General features: G+C 47.2%; 1 protein-coding gene and 1 long non-coding RNA gene across 10 annotated transcripts in view; one reads left to right on the top strand and one right to left on the bottom strand.

The window, feature by feature from the left end:
* Positions 1-22,817, top strand: part of RABGAP1L (RAB GTPase activating protein 1 like) — a 439,381-nt gene that overhangs the window by 402,562 nt on the left and 14,002 nt on the right. For 2 of the 7 annotated variants that reach the window (XM_054587734.1, XM_054587738.1), the window contains 3 exons: positions 6,314-6,406; positions 16,455-16,565; positions 22,081-22,185. In XM_054587734.1, the coding sequence (XP_054443709.1) occupies positions 6,314-6,406; positions 16,455-16,565; positions 22,081-22,185 (309 nt within the window). Of the gene's footprint in view, positions 1-6,313; positions 6,407-6,604; positions 6,905-10,966; positions 12,842-16,454; positions 16,566-22,080; positions 22,189-22,817 lie in introns of those variants that run through there. The other 5 variants (XM_054587732.1, XM_054587733.1, XM_054587737.1 and 2 more) reach the window with 4 other exon arrangements.
* Positions 8,085-20,140, bottom strand: LOC129082024 (uncharacterized). Of its 3 annotated transcripts, none has more exons than XR_008530362.1 (6): positions 19,888-20,140; positions 19,647-19,789; positions 16,288-16,544; positions 15,443-15,557; positions 15,144-15,295; positions 8,085-8,155 (listed from the first exon to the last, which is right to left on the bottom strand). It is a non-coding gene; the product is annotated as an uncharacterized LOC129082024 (long non-coding RNA). The 3 variants fall into 3 exon arrangements; XR_008530360.1 differs by lacking the exon at positions 8,085-8,155 and adding an exon at positions 10,517-10,743; XR_008530361.1 differs by lacking the exon at positions 8,085-8,155 and having other exon boundaries at positions 16,288-16,448.

Below are 22,817 nucleotides of genomic sequence, written 5' to 3'. Positions count from 1 at the left end.
GATATTACAGTGGATTTTGAGCACCTCCCCCGGCCAACAAAAGAAATGGAAGCGCACCCGCTGTGTGGGGAACGGAGGGAGACACGCAGGCGGCCTGGGGCGCGGCCTGGCGCCCTGCGCCTGGGCCCGGTGCCGCCCACCTCCTGTGCCTCCTCTTGTGCCTCTTCTTGTTCCTCCTCAGCCCCCGCAGCCGCCCTCTCCCGGCTGCGCTCCGCGGGCCTTCAGCTCTGGCTGCGTCCCTCCTTCCAGAGCTGCCTCCTGGGCCTGTGGCCTGTACAGTCGCGCAGGTCCCCGCACATATGTGATGCTTTGTCACCACCTCGAAGTTGTCCCTTTGAGCAGGGGCCTCCACTCTTGTGTGGGGCCTGGCCGCTTCTGGGGCCCGCCGTGCCCTTCCCCGCCCCATGCCCATCATTCGCCCGCTCGTCCCAGGCCGACTTGGCATGTTCTCCAGTCTTGGCTTCGGGTCTCAGAGGCTGGAAGTGGGGCCTTGGGTGTCGTTGCCTTAAGTTTCCTTTCAAGAGCTCACTTTGAACACGCGTATTTAAATTGTGTGATTATCTCTGCAAAGACTTTCTCCCCACTGGATCAGAGAGGTCAGTCTGTGCCTTTGCTCCGGGATGGCCGTGCCTGCCACATAGTAGGTTATCAATAAATATTTGTCGAACAGATGATTTTTTAAAATGCAAAGTAGGGATGTTTTCTTCCCATGTTAAAAAAGTTGATGTATAAAAGTGGCCATGCAATCACCACGCAGCTTAATACTGTTGCCGGTGGCTTCTAACCAGTGTCACGTGCAGCCTTTAAAGGTGGAGGAACCCAGTAAAGAGACCCACGTCTCTTCCTTTCCCACCGTGTGTTCTTCTCAGGCTTCTGGAACAGTAGGGTTGACTCTCTGTGAAGACTCCGATGGTGTTACACAGCTACCGTTCGGCATATTAGTCTTGAATTAAGTTTCGTATAGTGTAAATGTCTGCAGCCTTCTGCCTACCATGAGCGTGCGATCTGTATTTACTTCTGATCTAATTGTCAGTGGCCACTGACATCAAGTGTTATGGACTTCAGGTTTCTTAGCATCCCGTGTGGCAAGGCCAGCGCCTTTATAATGAAGGAGCATTTGCTGAGAATCAGGAACAGCGTCCTACTTCGCTCCCCCATCATTCTTTCTCTCCTGCCTTATTGTCTGGTTTTAAATAAGCTTGATTAGCTCTCTCTGAATGCACGGCTGTATCAGCTTTCTGTGGCCCAGTTTGGGGGCCACATCTGGTTAATCTACTCCCTGGACCCAGACCAATACCATTCAATAAGTAACCAGGTTTAGTGTATTACTATCTCACAATCTTAATTTTTAGCACTTAGTAGTCATTCTACTTCTCAAGCACTAGAGTAGAAGTTTCAAGTGGTGCATTTCTAACCAAAGATTCATTCATTCAGAGGTGGACTTTTCCTTGAGATATTGCAGTGGATTTTGAGCACCTCCCCCCACAAATAAAAGAAATAGAAGCATGCCAACTTAAGATAGTATGACTTCTTAATTTTTACAAAAGGAGAAATAACAGAATTTCCATAATTCAGCCTAAAATTGAGGCTATTAAATATAGTGAGAAGAATTTTTCTTGCTTACAAGAAAAAGAGACAAAATGTCTTTCTCTGTCCGTCAAGTGCAAAGGATCTGAGAAAAACAGATTTACAAGCCAGTGGAAGGAGTGCTTGGCCCCTGGCTGCAACTCTTGCTGTGGGTGAAGGAAAGAACCTGGCACTCTGTGTGCACATCGGTGCATGAAGCAGTGGGGACAGAGAGAAACAGGAAGTAATAGAGAAGAAAGACATTCTCAGAAAATGTTCCATCTGAGAGGTAGTTTGCTTTAAGCTATAAATCTCCTGGGTGCTTTATGTGTTGGTACTTGTTTTCAGAAGTCTGGGAGAGAAGGAAAATATTTCATTTCCATCTGCCCCCTCTCAGTACTTTATGGACTTTTAAGCAGGCTTCTCCCAGAGTTAAATTCCTGGTTCAGCCACCCCAGGGTCTTGCCCAGGAAGTTCAGGGTGAAGGTGTCTATATTCTTCTCAATTCCTACTTTACACTGGGTCATGACAGGTATCTTGGGTTTATTATCACCCAGTCGGGAGTTAAAGTAGCAACACTTCCATCACTTTGCTGTCGATTAGTTCAGTGGTTACAGCAGGCTACTGGGGAGGCTCGGCAAGGGTCCTGGGGTTGAAGCTGGTGTGCCAGGTGACAGGCAGTGTAGGTGACAGCATGGGACATACTGCAGTTAAGGGTTTACCTCTGGTGTCAGAGAGGCCTGTCGGGCTAGTCATTACTATGGCCCCGGTGCATGTTACTTAGTCTTTCTCGACATGCTCATTTATAGAATGGGTATAGTAAACCTGGCTCAACCTCGTGAGGCTGAGGGAGCGTGAAATAAGTGAAGAACCTAGGTCAGCGCTGTGATGTGCGTTACGTGCTCAGTGACAGCAGATGGTCACAGTAGTTGTCATTTGCGTTACCTCCATTTAAAGAAAAAGAAGCATTGAGTAAGAGTTTTAAATGATTTGCTTATAAAATTACAGAGCTCATGTGTGACACAGCAGGGTCTCAGTGCAGACCTGTTTAACCCCCGAACCACCATGCATCTAATATTGAAGAGAAACTCTATTGCTTCAGTCATTGCTCTCGGTGCGCCCATTGTTCCTCCTTATTTAAAACTTGATTTTGTCCTTATATTCAAACTGTTTATATATAATACATTCTTGAAATATTTTAGAACATCAAAAATAGTCCTTCCAGCTCCTATAAATCAATTCTCTCCTAAAGTTTATTTATAAATCGGTTGTTTGAAACTCAGAATGGATATCCCCTTAGGAACTGCTGGTTATGTTCTCAGGCGAGTTCATAAAAGCCTCTCTAGCCTTTTCTATTCCTCTCTGTCCAGCACTTGATATTTTAATCCTGTGATTTTCAAATAGACACTCCCATCAGAATGGCCTGAGAAGCTTTATAAAAATAAAGGATCACACAGTCAGATGTTTTGAATTGGAACCTTGAGGTGAATGCTCCGGGTCCATCCCAGCAGGAGCAAAGTGCGCGCAGGAGCCACGAGGCAGGCAGAGCACGCGTGGCGTGTTAGAGCATCCGGGAGAGGGCTGTGTCGTGGAGTGGGGATGGGTGGTCTCTTTTCACCTCTGTTACATGCTGTTTGTTTTAAAATAAATGATGGTTGTGTACTTTAATAAAATTTGCACAAATAGAGACATTTTAAAGAGGTGAGGTAAAGAAGAGCTAGAAAGTCTAACTGTGCCCCTGTTTGGCTCCCTTCCTGCACCTCCTGGGATGGGCGAGCCCCCTGTTGCCAGACAGGCATGAGAGCAAATGGGGCGCGGGCCTGCAGAGCCGGCTGGGCTCTGTTAGGCAGTTCTCCCTCTACCCAAAGCGCAGCGGGAGGCGACGGAAAGTTTAGGAAGGGGAATGACACCACATTGGCACTCTGACAAATATTTGGCTGAATGGAGCCAAACAGGAGGTGCTGGACAGGCAGAGGATGGGCAGGTGGGGAGCAGGACCCCTACATGAAGTGAGCATTTAGGAGAATTGGTGTTTCTGCTTAACGTCCTCTACAAGTGCACACTTGCACTGTAGTTCTGTAACTTAAGGAGAGAGATGACGCTTGTCCTGCTCCTGAGATAATAGGCTGTTTCCATTGTAGTAATTCTTGATGTCTTTGTGTTCTTTGAATTAAAACTACAGTCCCTACAATAAAACCGATTTTGTCCTGGAATATAGTTTTAGAAACTGGAACCACCCATTTCCTGTAGGTCGTACCTCACAGGCGCGTCCTGTGGGCTTCCTGCCCCTTCCTCCTCTGCTCTTCTCTTGCCTGCTCTCACTTCATGCCAGTCGCAGGTGGGTGCTCAGTGTCACGCTGCAGCTCAAGGTAAACAAGCTTGGAAGGTTTCCTAGCAGCAGATTGTTCTGGGAACTTGCTCTGTTTCCCTGAGCAAGCTGAAGCCAGACATCCTAGAATCTCAGCCAGATGGGAAAGGATTAGCTTATGGAGGGCATTCAATGCATTTTTTAAATTTCACTTGGAAATGAACCTCTTAACACAAATAGCAAGGTTGACTTTTAAAAGGACACTCTTTTACTTTTAAAACACATCTCAGTAATAGTTTGAATATTAAAAAATGTGGTTTCAGAAGAAATTCTCTATGATCAACCATGCCATATGTAATTGAGTCATTGGTGAGTGGATCCATTTGGAACCACATAGAAAATACTTCCGCTTGGGCCTGGTGTTAAGCTTGGTACCCGCTGGCGCCAACATTCAGTTTCAAAAATACTGAAATATTGCGATCCGCGGGTAAACCGCTGCTGGGGTGCTCCTCCTCTCCTGCCCCTGGGGATGCTCATGAAATACCCGTCCCTGCTCGAGGCCCTCAGGCTTCTTCCCCCTTTTCCTTCGGTGCTAGTGATTGCCACTTCCTCTTGAGTCTCCTTTTTTCCCAGTGTGTGATTTATACATACAGAGAAGAGAAAATGAGAAGAAATGGAGGCCCTTGTCAAGGTCAGGAAAAATACTGTTGTCTTATCACATGATCGCATAGAGCCTCCCCGTTCATCTGATGATCTGGAGGCGGCGTGGCTGGCAGGTGGTGCTTCTTTTCTGTTGTGCCGGAGTCAGTCACAGTGCCAGCTGGAGTTCTCTGGAGGTGGCGTAACAAAGGGTTAGCGTTACTCAGGACAGTCAGCAGTTAGCGTTACTGCAACTGAGGTTTTGCAATTTGGTTACACCCTGTCATGTTGTGGTTGAGTGGCTTACACTGTCTGCCAGGTTCGGTCTGAGTGTGGGAAGCTTCCCAGTTGGGGTAAGAACAGATCGCTCCACTCTTCACAGTGCTTCTGGGGAGGAAGAACACAGTGACTCCATACCATGGTTGACTTTGCTTATTTTTTTTTTTTTAAACAAATTCTCTGGCCAGATTCCAGGGAATTAAACCATCCTCATCCCAGAAAACTGCATTATCATTTTATATCCATTCTGGGTGCTGTGCATTTTCTCTCTCTCTCTCTACCTCGTGCGCGTGCGCACACACGCATACATACGTACACATGTTTTATAAATACCGTGTTTTGAACTTGACAAGCAGCAATCTGCTGAGAGCCTCGTTGGGGCCGCTGTGGTAGACATCGAGACAGACACCAAGAGGCATCGACACATCACCCTAGCCCTCACCAGACCCCCAAGGATTCAGCAGAATAACACGTTTGTAATCTTTAAAAAAATTAGATAAACTGTTTCTCTTCGTTTTAAGTCACTTCCTTTAGGATCTAAACATTAAGATTTGATTTCTAAAGAGATTATACCATTTTCATTATCCAAGGAAAGCCTAGAGGTAGATTTAGTCTGTCTGGTGGAACATAATGGATTATAATACATTAATTTTGAGGGAATAACATTAAAGACAACTAAAATTACCATGAACCAGGCATTATTTTAGATGCTTTACCTACGTCATTTGATTCCCCCGGCGGCCACTCTGAACTCGAGTTCTCTGCTGTCATTCCCCAGGTGCAGCAGGCGTCCACGCCCTGTCTCTCCCATACCAGAGATAAATAAGCATTTGTTTATTTTTAAATCCTAAGGTTCTGTAAGGTTCTAGTCTTTTTTCAGAAAAGATAGACTACTGTCTTTTAAAGATGACATAATTCTAGCAACAAATAGATGAGCTGTTTAGATGATTTTTCCGTTACCTCATTCAGCACAGTGATTCCATATTTTTTTGAGCTTTCGATGACAAACTTTAGAATCTTCTTTCTGTCTGGTAAATTACCTTTTTTTCAAAAAAGGCAATGAGTGGATTTTATGTAAGGGACGGTAGTTAACAAAATTAATAGTGCTGTTAAATACATTAATAAGAAAAAGGTATGGCATATCAACAATACTGAAGAACAGAAATGGACCAACTACAGCCCATTTTTGTAAAAAAAAAAGAAAAAGAAAAAGAAAAGAAAGAAAAGAACACAGCCAGACTCATCGTTCAGGTGTCCCCTTTGGCAGCTTTTGTGCAGTGACAGCAGAGTGGAGGGGGCATGGCCTCGACAGCAGGACCCAACAGCCAACAGTCAACATGTGGACTTTCAGAGAGACAGAGAGTTTGCAGTCGACCCCGACTCTGGAATCTAGATTGTTCTCCCCTGACTTCAAGTTGGGCGAGTGCCAATAGAATGCCAGAGGCTTGGTGGGGAAGCGCCTCAGGAAATGGTTTCCTAAAGCATCTCCTCGTCTAACATGCTTTCCCTCTAACCCTGCAGGTGCCGACCAAGAAGCTGAAGAAATATGAGAAGGAGTACCAGACGATGCGCGAGAGCCAGCTGCAGCAGGGGGACCCGATGGACAGGTACAAGGTACGGCGGTCGTGGGCGCCTGCCGGAGCCCAGTGCCCCCCTCGGCCCTAATGCAGCACTGGTGGCAAGTTCAAGTCCCTCTGTTCCTTCCCGAGCGACTTAGACACTGTCTGAACATTGTAGTGGATAAATGTCCAGGTGTGTGTTCATTTCAGAAGACTGCCTGAGTAGCCCACCATAATATTTCTTTTCTTTCAGTTTGTATATTTGTAGGTAACGCCACCTGTTGCATTTATACTGGGGATCTTCCTAAGAAGCTGAGAGAAAGAGAGGGAAAAGAAAGAGAGAAAGTGGCTCTCGACTACTTTCAAAAATGAGAAAAAAAGAAAAATGGCAAAGTACTGTTTTAGCTGTGCACGGTCGCAGCCACAAAGACTCTTAGAAGGTGATCTGTTCCAAGACTGGCACAAGAATGTTTCAGACTTACCTATGTCTATAGCAAATGTCAAGAGTACAAACTGATTTGGAAGGACAAATAAAAACCACAGAGGTTGTATTGAGCACAGTAATGGTGTTTGTCGTAACATTTATTTCCACAGACAAGTTTCTGAGTGACAGTGACGTTTCACTACAGTGTTCAGTTTCAGAATCAAAATGATTTCACCTTAACATTTCAGTTAAATAACTAATAGTATTTTTTGTTTAATTGGGCTATTCACAAAGATAGATCTCTTCGGTGGTAATTAGCAACCCTGTGCCCATGATGCAATGACTGAATTTGAACTTATTCTTTCAACCTGAAATATTATTATTTCTCTTTAACATGTTTCAATTCTGATTCCTACAGATGTGCGGTTTCCTCTCTCTTCACGTCAGTACATTAGGATAAGAGAATATTGTATTTGCACAGTGAGCAATATTATAATGTCCTGCCAAAAAGAAAAAGAAAAACAACACTGGGGTGGCGTTTCGAATGAAGGCGCCCTGGCGGCATGGCCCCCGCCTCGGAACTAGAGCTGCCCGCGTGCGCTCGGAGAGCTGGCCCTGGCAGCGGCGGCCACAAGACAAGAGACGTCTTGTCTCTGCTGCTGCAGTGAATGGCGTCGGGTGGTTCAGAGGGGCCATGGTGGAAGCAGTGTATTGATTTTGTAGTCAGACCTGAGTTTCAAATCCTGCCTTTCCAAAAAAAAAAAAAAAAAAGGCCAGGGTTTAGAATCCAAGTTGGAGTTTTTAATCCCTATGCCATTGTTCATTGTCTTGGACTAACTATTGAACCTCTTTCCCAAGTGCAAAACATATAGTATACACATTCTTTTGGAGGATTGTTACAAAGTTGAGGGATGGTGTATGTTACGTACCTCGCACATGGTTGGTATGCAGTAAATGGCTGTTTTAGCCTTATTAGAGACCTACTGCCTCAACTTACCCAATGTTACTAGAATAGCATCACCTTATGTGTGTCCGTCTCTGGCTGATCTTCCTCATAGTTCTTCCAGGTGTTGCTACCCAACAACCTAGGGTCAGCATGTTTTCCCCTTGCTTATAGAATGGGCTGCACCCGGTAGTAAAGGCCCACGTACTCTCTCTGGTAGGCGACTGTAACACAGACGGCGCTCGTGGAGCAAGCGTGAGGCCAGTCTACCGCTCAGCACAGCCAGTTTCAGCGCAGCTCCGAGCTCGCTTCTCCAGAAAGGCTTGAGGTTTAATTAGGAGAGGCCTTGGAGGATCCAGCATGGAGCTCTCCTACCGCTTGCATCATTCTGGTTTGCTTATTGTTGCCATCGTTATAAATAAAATCTGGGAAGAGTGCTTTAAAATAGAAGAAAGGGAAATTGAGGACTGAAATTATATATTTAAAATCTGTCTGAGACTGAACTTGTTTCTTAAATTCTTTTTGTGTCCAAAGAGATATGTATAAATTAATAGCATAATGCATATTATTTTTAAAAATGCTTACCACATATAAGACTATCGATGTGTACAATTTTTATTGAGGGATCAAAGTAGAATGAAATCTTTTGTTTTGTTTTGAAAACAGTTATCCCTTTCCGGCTTGAGCACTGTGTCCTCGTCTATGTGCACATCAGGCTCCTTCTGTGACTGTTCCTTCTGTATTATTGGAATATCTGGTCAATACACGACCTGTCCAATATCTTTAGACCCTTTAATACTGTCTAGGCATTTGAACAGAGATAGGCATGATTGGTCAAATGATAGTCCTAATATTATATTTTCAAGGTGACAGTTGACTGTAGTTTTCAGTCATCCACAGATTCATTGTTTCCCATGTTCAATTTCTAGCTTAAGAAGCTAATTATAATTATCTTAATTATACTAGGATAGTCTTAGGAAATACCTTTTAGCATCTTCTAAATTGACTCCTTTCAAGGATACGATCTAGGCCCTGGGAATTTTGCAATTCATAGATCTTGACCTGGGAACCTATTATGTAAATTCTTAAGAATGACTTGGGAAGATTTTTGAGGCTTTGAGTAAAAACTTACAGCAGTTCACTAACAACCCCTTCTTTGCCATTAGGATGCATACTGCTTACAATGCCATGTTTTCCTCTAGCTTGCTGCATGGAAGGCTGTGTCAATTAAAAAAAAAAAAGTCCCAGAAACATCATGCAGTAAGATACTGGAAGAGAGTTTTCGGTTTCAAGCGATTCCTCTTGAGTGTGGTGGGGGACAAAAAGGCCCTTGCAGGCCGGAGGTGGGGGGACAGGCCGCGCAGGGCAGAGGGCTCTCTGCAGCCACGTCTTGCCGTTTCACGCTGCGCACAAACATGCGATGTGGGTTTGTTTTGATGGCACACACAAGCGTCTGTACCCCCAGGTTATGCCGCTGACTCTCCTGTAGCTGACACTTCAGTCTCAGCCGCAGAGAGAAGCAGCGGGGCTGGGGTAAGCTTGCATTTTAGAACCGCACACGCAGTGAGGGTGTCTGGGAACCAGAGAGGGTGAGGCGGCTCAGCTGTGTGAGTGCGCTGGCACCCTGAGGAGTGCGCTATGAAAGATGAGTCATATTGGGTTTTATGAGTTTTATGTGAATCCTGTCTCAAAAAATGCGAGCCAGATGTTCCAGGAGGATCGGCGTCTGGCCTGTCACCTTCCTTCCATAACCCAAGTCGCACAGAGGAGCCGGTGCAGAAGCCACCCTCCTGGGAGGGAGGCCATCCTGTTGGAGCAGAGCTGACTGATGACTGTAGGTCCTGTGTCCCCGAATTGATAGGGGAAAGGGCCACCTAAGTGGGTGGCACGTTCATTTTCACGTGCATGCATGTGTATATATAAAAACATATACACATGAAAATGAATATATCTAGTCCGTATTTCTATTATATATATTCATTTTCATGCATTTGGTATCTAACACATGTATACATGCCCAGAGACATAAGCATGTGTCATAGCTAACACACGCACGCACAGTGCCTGGGCCACCTGGTCTTGGCACCAGCTGTGTTTGAAGCTCTGCGCGCTCCATTATGACTGCCTTCCGCCTTTGGTGTACTTTTTCTGTTTATCTTCGTGACAAGATTTCAAGACAGAAAAAGGAAACTTTAGTGGAAGAATATAGCGTATATATTCTATGTCTCTTCTATTGTCCTTAAGTTTGGCCTGGCCTCTGCCCATTTCAAAAATTAAAATATTTTCTATTTTAAGGAAATGAATTGTTCCCGTTTCAATTGGCAGCACTTGTTAGAGAATCGCAGCCCTCACCTACTCCAGAAGATGCTATGCTTTTCTTGTTTAATCAAAGAACCACTTGCACAAATGTGGATTAAGCCTTAAAAAGCATAGCTAATTAATTGAATTCAGTGAATCTCCCAGGGCAGGAACAAGGTTATGTTATTACCTCTTCTAGATGGGCAAATCCTAGAATCAGGAATGCTGTACTCTCTTGGGTTTGGGACACGGATATCATTATAAACACACAATTTCTAATTGAAATATCCATGTCCAGTATAATTAAATTTTGAATTTTAACTTCTTTATTGGGGTTAGACATAATTTTTAAGTCAAAATGTAATTCAAACAGAAAGAAAGTGATTCCTCTAAGTTTAAAAGTTTTCTTGCACATGCTAATTTTTGAAGAGCAGTTGTTCCTGCATGCAATTTAAAATTAAGCTATTCAATCACACATGGTTAAAACAATGCAAACAAAAGATCCGAAGTAAAGCTGAATTGTACTTGCGTTATTCGCCATCCCCACGTCTCGTGATGTAATTTAGTGCAATATCACATTTTGTTTTTTAACTTGACTAGTGAAGAATTTAATTATGCTAACCTTCTTACCTGGGGGGGGAAAAAAGCTCCCCTTTTCTTACTGTGTTGGGCCCTTCCTCATTCAAAGAAGTCAAGATACGTGAATCCATGCTTGAAAAATGTTTTTCTACAAGCGAAAAGAAAGTTATATTTTATTATTTTTCTATATCACAGAATCTGTGGTTGGCTTTTGGAAATATTTGTTGTGAAATAATGCGCTTTTCATGAATAGTAACAATGAAGAGGGTGGTTTCTATGACACTGAAAGCTTAATCATGAACTGCAGGCGACGGCCACTCCGTCCTTCGGTGCTTGGATGACCAGGGAACTGGCCGCTGTGGCACTAGGATGGAGGAGAGGGCGAGCCCGCGGCCTCCCGAGGCTTCCTGGGCAGCTTAGCGCAGAGGGGCGGGTGGCGCCTGATGGTGCTTGTCTGCTGGGTGAGTGCTTCTTTACTCTGGGGGAGCTGTAAGTGGTATGCGAAGTAAGAATTCCTCAGTATGTTCACTGATGATCTTCAGAATGCATCCTCCAAAAATTTTCTTCACTTTTTAGTAAGTCTTATTTCCTATTGAAGTTGTATTACTGAGAAAGTTATGTCACACTCATGTGCTCCTACGTCCTCTGTAGCCCGTTGGCTTTTTTAAAATTTGATTTGTGTGATAGGGTAGAGCAGGGATTTGCAAACTATGGCCTGTGGGCCAAATCTGGCCCACTGCCTATTTTTGTAAATAAAGTTCTGTTGGAACACAGCCACATCCATTTGTTGAGTTATTGCTTGCTTTTGTATGCAATGACAGAATTGAGTGGTCTCAAAGACAGTATGGCCTGCAAAACCAAAAAAACTTACTATTTGGTCATCTACATTGAAAGTTTGCTCTCTCCCCCTGTGCTCTAATCTAAGGGTTTGTTTAAAAAAAAAAGAGAGAGATTATTTATTTATTTTTAGAGAGAAAGGAAGGGAGAGAGAGAGGGAAGCATCCATGCGTGGTTGCCTCTTGTGTGTCCCCTACTGGGGACCTGGCCCACAACCCAGGCATATGCCCTGACTGGGAATTGAACCGGCGACCCTTTGGTTCACAGGCCGGCACTCAATCCACTAAACCACACCAGCCAGGACTATTTTTTTTAAGTGCCAAATGAAATGTGTCTGGTTTGCCAACAGCTAGGTTCTTATTACTGACAAGATCTTGTTTTTAGTTTGATATCTAAAATTTTTAAACCCCCACTAGCTAGGTAAAATTGGATATGTTGGGCAAAAGAGGAACATAAAATGATTTTAAATATCCAGGTTTTCTTTCTCACATCTTCATTTACAGACAATGTAGACATTTCAGCATTTCATCTGTAAACATTTGTCTTTGCATGTCAAAAAACCTGATGAAATTTGAAGGTGACGATTATCAACTCTCTTGAAAGAACTATCCAAAACAAAATAAGTGAGAGCTGAGTGTGCTGTTGGTAATGAAATCGCACTGGATCTCTTAGGAAAACATTTTCTCCTGACCCTTAAATGTCTTCAAAAACATGTGCCAAGAATTCATACAGCAGCGGACACACGCCCAAAACACTGAGCTGGAGTTCACGAAGCCTCCTTCCCCGTCATTTTTTCCTGTAAGGCTCAGTTGATTTTCTTTTGATTGCCAGCACACATTTTTCTGTTTTTTCATCTTGGAAAAAATGACGTTCACCCCCCCCTGAACCGGTTCACTGCGACTTCAGCCCTCAGGCTCGGAGGCTGCCCGGGGCCGTTTCTCCCACGCCTTCGCCTGCCGAGCAATGTCATTCTGTTGCCCAAAGATGACGAACTGTTTTGCGAGGTTTCCAACCTTGTCGCATAAGGAAGTTCCTTGCACGCAGCTCTGATAGCACAGCATAAACAAGTCGCACTGTAGTCGCTCACAGCCCCAGTTTTCATCAGGCACGCGGGCTGCAAGGAGCCCCTGGAGGGGGAGGAGTTGAGTGAGTCGCCTCCCTGAGTTGAGACTTGCCCTGTAGCTGCCTCCAGTGTACTTTCTTCCACTGAATGCTGGCGTCCCAGCGAGAACTTAGAGCGTGTGACACTCGAAGGGAAAACCAAAGAGCGTGGACAAGTGTTCTTGTTACTGCCATTTCCTAAATGTATCAGTAGGTGTGCAATTTCATTGGATGTTCTTTTTTTTCCCCCCCCAATTTTCTTTGTACCTATGATTGAAAACGGTAGTTGGTCTATGACTTTTGAGGAGGTAAGTTTGTTTTGGTTTTTTTTTAATCTATGTATGTCTGTGGTAGCAGCGTCTGTCTCTCTGAAAAATGCAGTATCCTCCTCCCAAAAGTTACTAACCACGCTCTTCTAGCTGAACCTCCTGTGCGGGAGGGGAGGGCGACTGAGAAAAGCTGTCCCCGGCTTTTTGTCCAGTTGCCTGAGGTGGGGCACATTCCAGACAGTTCCAGGCAGTTCCAGACCGTTCTCGACAGTGCAGGTGCGTCTGAGGCTGATGGAAGCAGGGTCTCCGGCAGTCCCTGCCGAAAGGCCGGGGAAGCCACGGGCCTGTTCCGTCCACAGGCTCTGAGCCTGCAGCACGCCTGCTGCTCGTGCTAGCGTGTGACATGTGACTGTCCGGCAGACTGAGGGGCACAGGGCTGAGTTTAGGGCCCTCTCGGGCGGGCGGCCCCAGCTAACATTTCCAATGAGCCAAGCAAGGTAACGACCTTTCCCTAGCCCGTCAAGACGAAACTTTCCTCTCCATTCTGGTGTGAAAGCAAACTTTTTCTTGAGGCAGTCAGTCTGAAGAGAGTTTTGGCTCCTTGAGACAGGCTGCAAAGGACAGCCAAGGGGTGCCGCCCCCCATTAACCCTTGGTGGGTGCAGGCAAGTTCTTCACAGGAAGACCTCCGTTTCTGTGGGAGCGACTCAGGCGGTGCCGATGGCCGGGAGGCCTCCAGCGGCCACCTCGCGGCCCCAGGCTCGTACTTCGGAGGATGATACTGCATTTTTGGCCCCGTAGCTTGCTCCCCCCCATATCTGTGAGTGCAGAGCCAGAGTCCACTCTCCCCACTCTGCTGCTTGCTTTGCAGACACTGAGCTGAAGCTTCCTGCTAAAGCAGAAGTCAGGTGTGCCCTGGCTATTGTGCTTTGTAGGGACCCCCAGACACGTCATTTCTCCCCAGTAGTCCCCCGCCCCCCCACGCCCGTGCCTGCGTGTCTGTAAGGGAGGGTTCGAGTTGCAACAGCCTTAGAGTGGGAGGTCACCAGTCAGAATGTCAGCTGAGCTCACGCTGCCTCTCTCATGTAATGCAACCCATCAGACCCACCTCTAATCAACAGGGAAAGTAGCTGCCTGTGCTTTTTAAATACTTCCAACAAAGTCCTTTTCCGCTAGCATCGTGCGACTTTACCTGGAGGTTAACTTGATCCTAAGCGTGTGTCATGTAACCTGAAAAACTGGTAGCTACAACATGGTCGCTTGTGCCGGATGAAGGTGACGTAAATAATAGGGGAGATTTTTGTGCCTTGGAGTCCTGCAAGTGCAGTTTCGGTGGACACGGGACCTTAAGTCAGGAACAGGTATCGCAGCGGTCGTACCAGGGCCACTTTGGAATGGATTCAGCAGGAAATGAGAAAAATGTCTTTTCTGCATTGTGAAATATGTTGTGAGCAAATTGTGCTGGTATCGCTGCCTTTTCCTGCCAAGGGGGGCATTAGGGAAGTTTCTGAACCTCTTTTTTTTTTTTTTTTTTTAAATCTGAGTTTTTGACAGGTGTGTAAGCTGTTTCCACAAAAAAAGGGTGGTAGATACATTGTAACGGAAGGCTGGCTCTCCGGCCCCTGTGAGAATTCGGATGGCTTCCACAAAACTTGAAAGATTCAGCCGTGGATGCCCTGGCTCCTTCATTATTTTAGTCTCCACGTTCCTTCCTTATGCTCCGTGAGAGGAGAGAACATCTGGGGGTGGCGGGAGAGGAGGGATTGGAGGAGCACAGTTTGCCCCTATTAACGTGCACGCTGTCTTCTCAGGAATGCCTGGGAAATGGGTTTCTGGAGAGGCGGTGCTTCTGAGGGGTTACTTTGTGTCTTGGTCACAAGGAAGATCCAGTGTGCTTTCGTGTAGAATATGCGCTTCTATTTATAAGAGTAGACTTAAAAAAATTATTGTTTGGACATTTTATCATTTCCAGTGGAATTGAAGTTCTAAATTGCTTTTTATTTTTTTAAACAACTTCTTAAACTTTTAGAATACATGTATTATATATTGTAGAAAATTTGGAAACCTTTAAATATCACAAAGACAACAATAAAAATAACCTCCTATCCACAGTTAACATCTATTATTTATGTTGTTATAAAAGTGGGATTTTCTAGTTAGCTCTTTTTCTACATAAATGCTAGCATAAGCATTTCTCTGTTATTAGATATTTTTCACTTATATTTTAATACTATATAGAATTCCATCATGAGTTTATTTAAAAGTATCTAAGCGAGTTAAGATTTTAAAATCTTTTTCAGTAGACATCTTTTTCAAAAAATGTTTTAACATTTCCCAGTTACCTCAGTCTACCTTCTCCGAAAGAAAAGACTGAAATGTGCCCTGTCGGCTGGTGATAGTACAAGTTCGTCCTTTTGCTTCCTCGCTGGCCTTGTTTGGATCCTCCGCCTCCGTGAAAGTCGCAGGCTTTGTCCTTGCCATTCGCTTCTTAGCCCTTCTTTGAAAAACAAAAAGAAGAAATTAGGTTTTCTGCTTTCCCTGTAAGACACGCTGGTTTGTACCATAGAGTAGGTGAAAGTCGCCGCACACACGCTGTCACACACACTCACACACGCGCGCACACCCGCGTTCTCGCACTCACACACAGCGCCCTGCGATGCGCTCTCTTCCAGGGCGTAGGTTGTCTCCTGGTCGTGCACCACTGCTTTGCCTGAGTTTTTGCCAGCCTCGCAGAAAACGCCGTTAGGGGCGTAAATCTGAAAAAACAGGAAGGTGTCGTCACATTGAAGTCTTTCCTGTCAGCTCTCCGGAGTCCCCTGTAACTGCTAACAGTGGCAGCGAACGCGCTGTCGGCTCTTTGGGATGGAAGGCACCGAATCGCCGCTGTGACGGGGAACATGCGCAGGCCACGGGCCCGCGAGGGAGACCTCGCCCCCGGACAGCGAAGCCGCTTGTGCATTGTGCAGCTTTGTCCAGGTTGCCCCTGGGAGTTCCAGGGGCGCCAGGCAGCCCAGACGTGTATTTTACCCAGGATCTTTTCATCTAACATTTTAAAAATACTGGAGCAAATATTTAGAGACGTTATCCTAAGGGCTATTGCTCTGACACAATTTTGGTGTTCAGAAAGGTAAACACATTTTTACCCCAAGAATGAAACTGTCAGTTGACAGCAAAGTCACGAACCCATGCATCCGGACCCCTGATACTGCAAACCCATTTGAAGAAGTGTCTAGTGGCTCCCCCACGGCAGCCCCACTGTGTCTTGGGTTTCCCTTGAGGCCAGGGCGGGGTCACTGTGCATGTTTCAAAGGAAGAATGCCTGTGTCTGCATTCTAGGTCCACACGGAAGCCTCACGGGGTCGGGGCGTGTTTGGGCATTTTGCTTTTTGGGGGCACTTTTTTTGACGACGGAGTCCCGTCTGGGGGGTCAGGGCCGGGAGAAGTTGCACCGGGTAGCGCCGCCTCCGCACCGCTCGCTTAACTCACCGTTGTTTCCCCGACAGCCGTCCCGCCTTCCTGTGCCACTGCGCCCTCGCCTTCCACACCTTCCAGTTCACTCGCTGTTGCTGCTTGCTGCTCCTCACCAGCCCCGGCGGCGGCGGCCGCAGGCCCGGCGCTAACGCCCGCCTCCGGCTGTTGCTCTTTTTCTGCAGAGGGAGAACCGGCGATTGCAGGAGGCCAGCATGAGGTTGGAACAAGAGAACGACGACCTCGCGCACGAACTGGTCACCAGCAAAATCGCCCTGCGGAATGACTTGGATCAGGTACACTTGTCGTTCACCGGGAAGAAATCAGACCCTGACAGCCTCCTCAAGGGCAAGGACCCGGTTTCTCCCACCGCAGCCCTGCAGGGGCTGCCTCTGTGCCTGACACTGAGCCGGCTGCGTGAGGGGTGAGCGGGTGCGCGAGGGCGGGAGGGGGCCGCTTGCGCTAATGGGAGCAGGTGGGAAACGCCAGCCTCTGAGAAGGGCTGGGGTCATTTCCGAACAGCAGGTGTGACAGGTTTTTTTATGCCTCTGCTCTTCTCTGGTGTCTCTTCCCTGCACCTGTGCTTTCCCAAAACCAAGGCTGCCAGCATAGTCACCTGAGAACATCAGTCACAAGAATCCGCTTCTACGAGAAATGCGAAGGCTTCATAGGACGTGCGGACATTAAGATGCGTGTGTGGTTGGGTTGGCAGGCACCCTAGTGGCTGAGTGGCAGCACTGCCCGCGTGTGACCTGGCATTACTGTTTCCCGGCCGTGTGACCTGGGCAGTGCCTCGCCGGCCTGTGCGTATAAAAAAGCCTCCCTCATGAGATGGTTCGAGAATAGTTATCCTAAAGGTAAAGGACGTCGGTAGTGTGTGTTGAATAAAGGTTCGCTGCTGCTCGGAAGACCTTAAATTGTTTAACTTCCCTTGTTCTTTCAGCTTTAGGATCTCTGTTTTCCGTTGCTAGCATTTTCAAAACCAGTTGGCAATACGGAGGGAGTCTTGTGTAGGTTTAAAATGATCGCTTTTATTTTCTGACTTTTAAAAAGTGAACATTCCCAACAAATGGTGCAGGGTCAAAACTTGAGACTTAGACTATTAAATGTGTAAAAAAGAGGCATTATTGTGCTCCAACTGTGCACTGAGAATATTTAAAATACAAATCCATTAATAATATAAATCTGATTGGATTAAGATTGAAGGAATTTTTAAGTATTTAAAAATGGTCCTTGCCATGACTTCCTATCTCCATATAAACATCTGACTTTGCAGCTCACCAGGTTTAACCACAGTGAGATGGCCGCTTAGACCCCTGGCAAGAACCGTAGTGCCGACTAACGGGGACAGGTGGAAGCCAAGGAGTCGGCACTAAGTGGAGTTTGAAAATAAAGCAAAGCCTGGGCTTGCCGCTGGGGACACCAGATGGGAAGGTAGAAAAGGCAGCCCAGTCGGGGTGGGAGGGGGTGGCCCTTTTAACCGCCCACCCCATGCACCCCGCCTCTTTGTAAGGTGTTAGCATGAAAAATGCATGGCTAAGGGAGTCCGAGCCAGAGGAGGAGCGGCGTCCGCAGGCAGGCAGCGCCGCGCCCCGCCTGACAGCAGCTGCTCTAGTTCTGTGCTAACGAGACGCCAGTGGCGCGTTAGCGCTGGGGTGACGTTCTTGGCTCCCTCTCAGCTTTCCAGGGGCCTCCGCTCACAGCTGGTTCTCTCACTTGGAATCCGTTGTCCGCTAGTGGTTTCCCTAAGATGGCCAGCTGAATGGAAAAGTTCTAAGCAGTTGGACTCAGTGGGGTGCAGTGAAATAGGTAGAGCTGTAAATTGAAAGTTGTGTGGGTGACGCATTCGGTAAGCCTTTAAAGGTTTAAAAATAATGAGATTAAATGCTGGCTGAGTGTCTACTATGCACCAAGCAATATATTTAGTGATTTATGAGCATTATCTTATTTAATCTTCCTAATGACTTCATATTTTAATCTTCCATTTGATAAATGAGGAAACTGGAACACACACACACACACACACACACACACACAGACTAGCGGTCCTGAGAAAAAGCAAGATTTGGTCAAAAATGTACATACAAGGCTATTTACTGCAGTGTTACTTATAAGAAGAAAAAATAGAAATAACATATATGTCCAATAGAAGAGGAAAACAAAAGTATATTTGTAAAGTGTCTTTTTTGGAATAGCTTTTAAAAACAAAGGAAAAAATGATAGAAGTTTTTTAAAAAAATACAGTAAATTAATTTGTATATAATGTTTGCATCTAAATCGTGAGGGTTGTGGGTGGCATCCTGTAAGGAACAGAGGCTGGAATATACCTGGACAGGGAAGAAGCCAACAAGCAAATACGGTGCTGCTAGATTTCTCTGGGTGATAAGAGTAAATCTAATTTTTATATTTATCTTTATACCTTTTTTTTTCAATTACTAATCTTTTATAAGACCTTAAATTATTTAACCACCCTTGGTTAAGCAACAATATGCATTTTTTAGTAATCAGAAAAAAATATTGTTTAAAACTTTGTTTAAATTTTTAAATATAAAATATATTATTTTAAAAGATATTATTTAAAGGAAATATATTATTAAACATAAAAATAATCATAAAAATATATTATTTAAAGGTGTTTCCAGCCCTGGCTGGTGTGGCTCAGTGGATTGAGCGCTGGACTGTGACCCGAAAGGTCGCCGGTTCGATTTCGTCAGGGCACAGGCCTGGGTTGCGGGCCAGGTCCCCAGTGCAGGGCACGCAAGAGGCAACTGATCAATATATCTCTCACACATCCATGTTCCTCTCCCTCTTTCTCTCTTTCTTCCCTTCTCTCTAAAAAATATAAAATAAATAAATAAAATCTTTAAGAAAAAGTTTTTCCAAGAAAATCCCTTCGGTGGGTCAGTCTGGAATGACTGCTCCATGGGGACCCCTGAAATAACCGGTCATTGAACACCCAGGAGCCTGACGCAGATACTAGCTCAGTCCCTGAGGAAAAGTTCGTCCTTCCTTTATTCCTTCTCACTCTTACCTCCTCCCACCACCTCTCTCTCTCTCTCTCTTTTTTTTAGTCCTCAGCCAAGGACATGTCCATTGATTTTAGAGAGAGGAAGGGAAAGAGAAATGTCGATGTGAGAGAAATATTGGTCGGTTACCCACTTACGCACCCAGACTGGGGATGGAACCCGCAACCTTTGGTGTATGTCAGGGCGAAGCTCTATCAACAGAGCCCGCCAGCTAGGGCAGCTTTGTCCCTCTTGTTTAAGTAATATGACCTGGGCCCTGCTTTTGAAGCTTTTTATCTAATGAAAGAATAAACATTGCTGTTTCATGCATGTTCCCCCCTGAGGTTGCAGTTCTGCCCCAGCAGGACTTACCCCCGGGGCGCAGGGGATCTGCCCCCGCAGCTCCAAGGAGGGGCACTGGCCTGAGGGCAAATGGCCGGCTGGGGTGCTTCACCCAGTTAGCTGGCCTGGTACTTTTCTTATCACAATGGAACGTCTTCGTTAAAACAGCAAACCTGGCAAACATTAAACAAACATGAAAGCAGATTGTATTTGAAATACTATTTAAAGCAAACACTAATTAGGTACTTTTAACAAGTAAATGACTCCCTACCCTTGTCACATCAGCGTTGGCTTCAGGCTCCCTAGGCCCCGTGGGCTGTTAGCTTTTCTCTGATGCAGACTTCTCTTTGGGGAACTCGCCCTCCTTCAGGTCCCTAAAACAGGTTTCTGGGCGATCAGAAACAGAAAGAGGAAACACCTGCAGCTCAGTGTCTGCTGCTCCCTGCCCTCGGGCCCCTCCTGTCCTTTCCCGTCCCCCAGGAACCCGAAAGAGATGCAGCGAGTGCGTTCCCACCGGGGGCCGTGCCGAGGTCCCATCTAATCACAGCAGGTTTCGTGTTCGACCAGAAGCGATGTGTGCTAAGTGGCAAATCAGTTTGTTTTAGATTGAGCAACCGGCTAGTTCTTTGAGAAACCATTTCCGAAAGATCCTCAGGCCAGTGTCAGCTGGGCGTTTTGCTCAGGTTATCGGTTGATCCATGACCGCATCACAGAGTGCAGTGTGGTTTCTGGCACACTCTCAAGGCAGCCCAACGTAGCGGAGAAACTTCCTGGAGAACTCTGGGGCTCCTTCCATACGGGGCCCGCAGAACTTTCTGCAGGGGTCAGACTTGATAGCAATAGGAATAGAGTGAGCTTGCCCTACCTTGGCCTAGTGAAGAATGTGTCGTGGAAAATGTGAAATAAAAATAGCAGGTCCTCTCGTGATAAATTTAGTCGTTCATTAAAAATTTTCTCAGGGAAGTGGCTTTCTTTTCCTTTTATTACAGGTATTTCCCAAACTGTAAAGTGCCTTTGTTGAGATCCATCTTTAATTTTAAGATGTTCTTTTGCTGTGTAGACTTTCCCCCCAAAACCTAATGTATTAGTGTCTTGAAAAGGGACTTTTTCACCGTAAGCACCTGACAGTTCCAAATGGTCAGAAAACAGGCTCTGACCCCTGGGCTTCAGGATGCAGGGACGTTGGGCAGCAGGAACAGAGAGGCTGGGTGCAGCTTCCCTGCCAGTGCCCAGCAGACTCTGCTGGCCTGGCCATCGGGACAGGCGGGAGACACGGCGAGACAGGGGCCACCTGGCCCGCGTTCGCGGCCACTTGGATAGCGTTTTGCTGCTGCCAGCCAGGATCAGCTTCTTCGAATAGCCACCTTCCCCTGTGCCTGTGGTGTCCTCTGCTGAACTCGCCTGTGGCTCTCCGCCCCCTCTGCTCCACACAGTCTGCTTCGGGGGCGACTCTCAACTCTCAGGGCCACGTCCACTCATTTGCCAAACACTCGGCACCTGGTGCTGGCTGGCTTCTGAGGCTGCGCTGACGCTCAGAAGCGGTCGAGCTCTGGCCTCCCAGAGCTTTCAGTCTCGTGGGCAAGATGAGTCAGTCACACGTGGAATTTGTCATTACAGATCGTGCTAAGAGCTGTCAAGGGAACTGTGACAGGTTTAAACGGGAGCTAATTTAGATGGGGGTGAGTGGGCAGGGCACGGGCCACGCTTCCCTGCACGTGCAGACTTGAAGCTGAGAAGGAAAGGTAAAACGGGCGCATGTTCGCTGAGTTAAATAGACACACAGTGCTTTCCTGGTTAAGCTGGGCTCTGTGTCTAAGTTAAGGCCAGAACACTTTTCTGAGATTTTCTTGGCCATTCTAGAAATGCAGTCTTTTCTGTTTGGATTGCTGGTCCCTACTTCACTTTTCCTCATGGAGATCCCTGTCATGGGCTTTGGCCCTGGTTTCTCACTTATGTACTCACCCCCGTGGGGCTCAGCCGGCCTCGCACGTCCTCCCCGACTGCGGTCCCCAGCTCGGCCCAGCTCTCCGCTGCCCGCTCGGAATCCACCCCGAGGCACTGCCGTTAGAAGCTTCCCCCTGAGGCTCCGTGCCTGCGGCCACCCTGTGCACAGCCTCAGAGGGAGTGCTGTAGGGCATCCAAAAATGTGTGCGGAGCCCCGAGAGCGTGCGTGGGCTCCGCGTCGGCCCAGGGCCCTGACATCCGGTGTGCACCCCAGGCCCGGTGGGCCCCCTCTGCCCACCCGCTGTCGCTGTCAGTGCAGCCGTCGCTGTTGGGAGGGCCAGAGAGACCGTGTGCCCAGGCCTGTGCGTAGCTGGCCTTCAGCGAAGGCAGCCGCCCCCTGGTTAGCGGGGAGGGAAAGGACCGGCTCGCGGCGGCGTTGGAGCCGGCAATGCCGGAGCCGGACAGAGGACGCGCGCGCCCCCTTCCCGCCTTTGTGACCGTGCCACGCTCTGACTCGCAGGCAGAAGACAAGGCCGACGTGCTGAATAAGGAGCTCCTCTTGACCAAGCAGAGGCTGGTGGAGACGGAGGAAGAGAAGAGGAAGCAGGAGGAGGAGACCGCTCAGGTAGCAGGCACCGCGGGCCCTCCTTCACCCGGTGTGTCACACACAGATGCAGGGGCCGAGCGTCATTCTAAGTCAGGGTGACGCTGAAGCAGTCCCTGTGAGTAGCCTGAGTCTCAGCGTTTCTTCTGAAGGTGCTAGAACGGGAGGCGGCATTTCTCCCTTGAACAGCTTTCAGGAATTTGCCTTTACTGAGCCGTCTAGCACGCGTGTTAAATTTTCTCTAAGTTTAGTAACTTGGGACTGTGATCCAAGAGCTTTGACAAATCTGCAAATTTCGGGTCGTATCTCCAAGAAAATTGCCTCCTCTGAAGTAATGTATGAGGACTGGTAAGCTGAGAGCCCACAGAGCTCTCTGCGGGGAGCTGCCTCCACCAGTCACGCTTCCCAGCCTCGAGCCATACCCCTCCCCCGGGTGGTGCGTTCCTGCAGAGCTCGTGCACTGTTCCCTGGGGACGAAAGGGGACCCTTGGGGACCCGGCCTTGGACTTAGCCCCCCACCGTCTCCTGTGAGTTGGAGGCTGTCCAGCTAGAAGATGCCTCCACCGAAGGGGGCCGGACTGGCGACCAGAGGGGCTTCTCTGCTCGAGGGATGGGCGCTCTCGGGGCGCTGCTCCCCGGTGTCCTCCGCCTCT

This window comes from Pteronotus mesoamericanus, unplaced genomic scaffold, assembly GCF_021234165.1.
Source record: "Pteronotus mesoamericanus isolate MK-2021 breed Mesoamerican mustached bat unplaced genomic scaffold, CSHL_Meso_final scaffold_1186, whole genome shotgun sequence".
Taxonomy (NCBI): domain Eukaryota; kingdom Metazoa; phylum Chordata; class Mammalia; order Chiroptera; family Mormoopidae; genus Pteronotus; species Pteronotus mesoamericanus.
The sequence above is the reverse complement of the archived record's forward strand: the minus strand, read 5'-3'. Positions and strand labels throughout refer to the sequence as shown.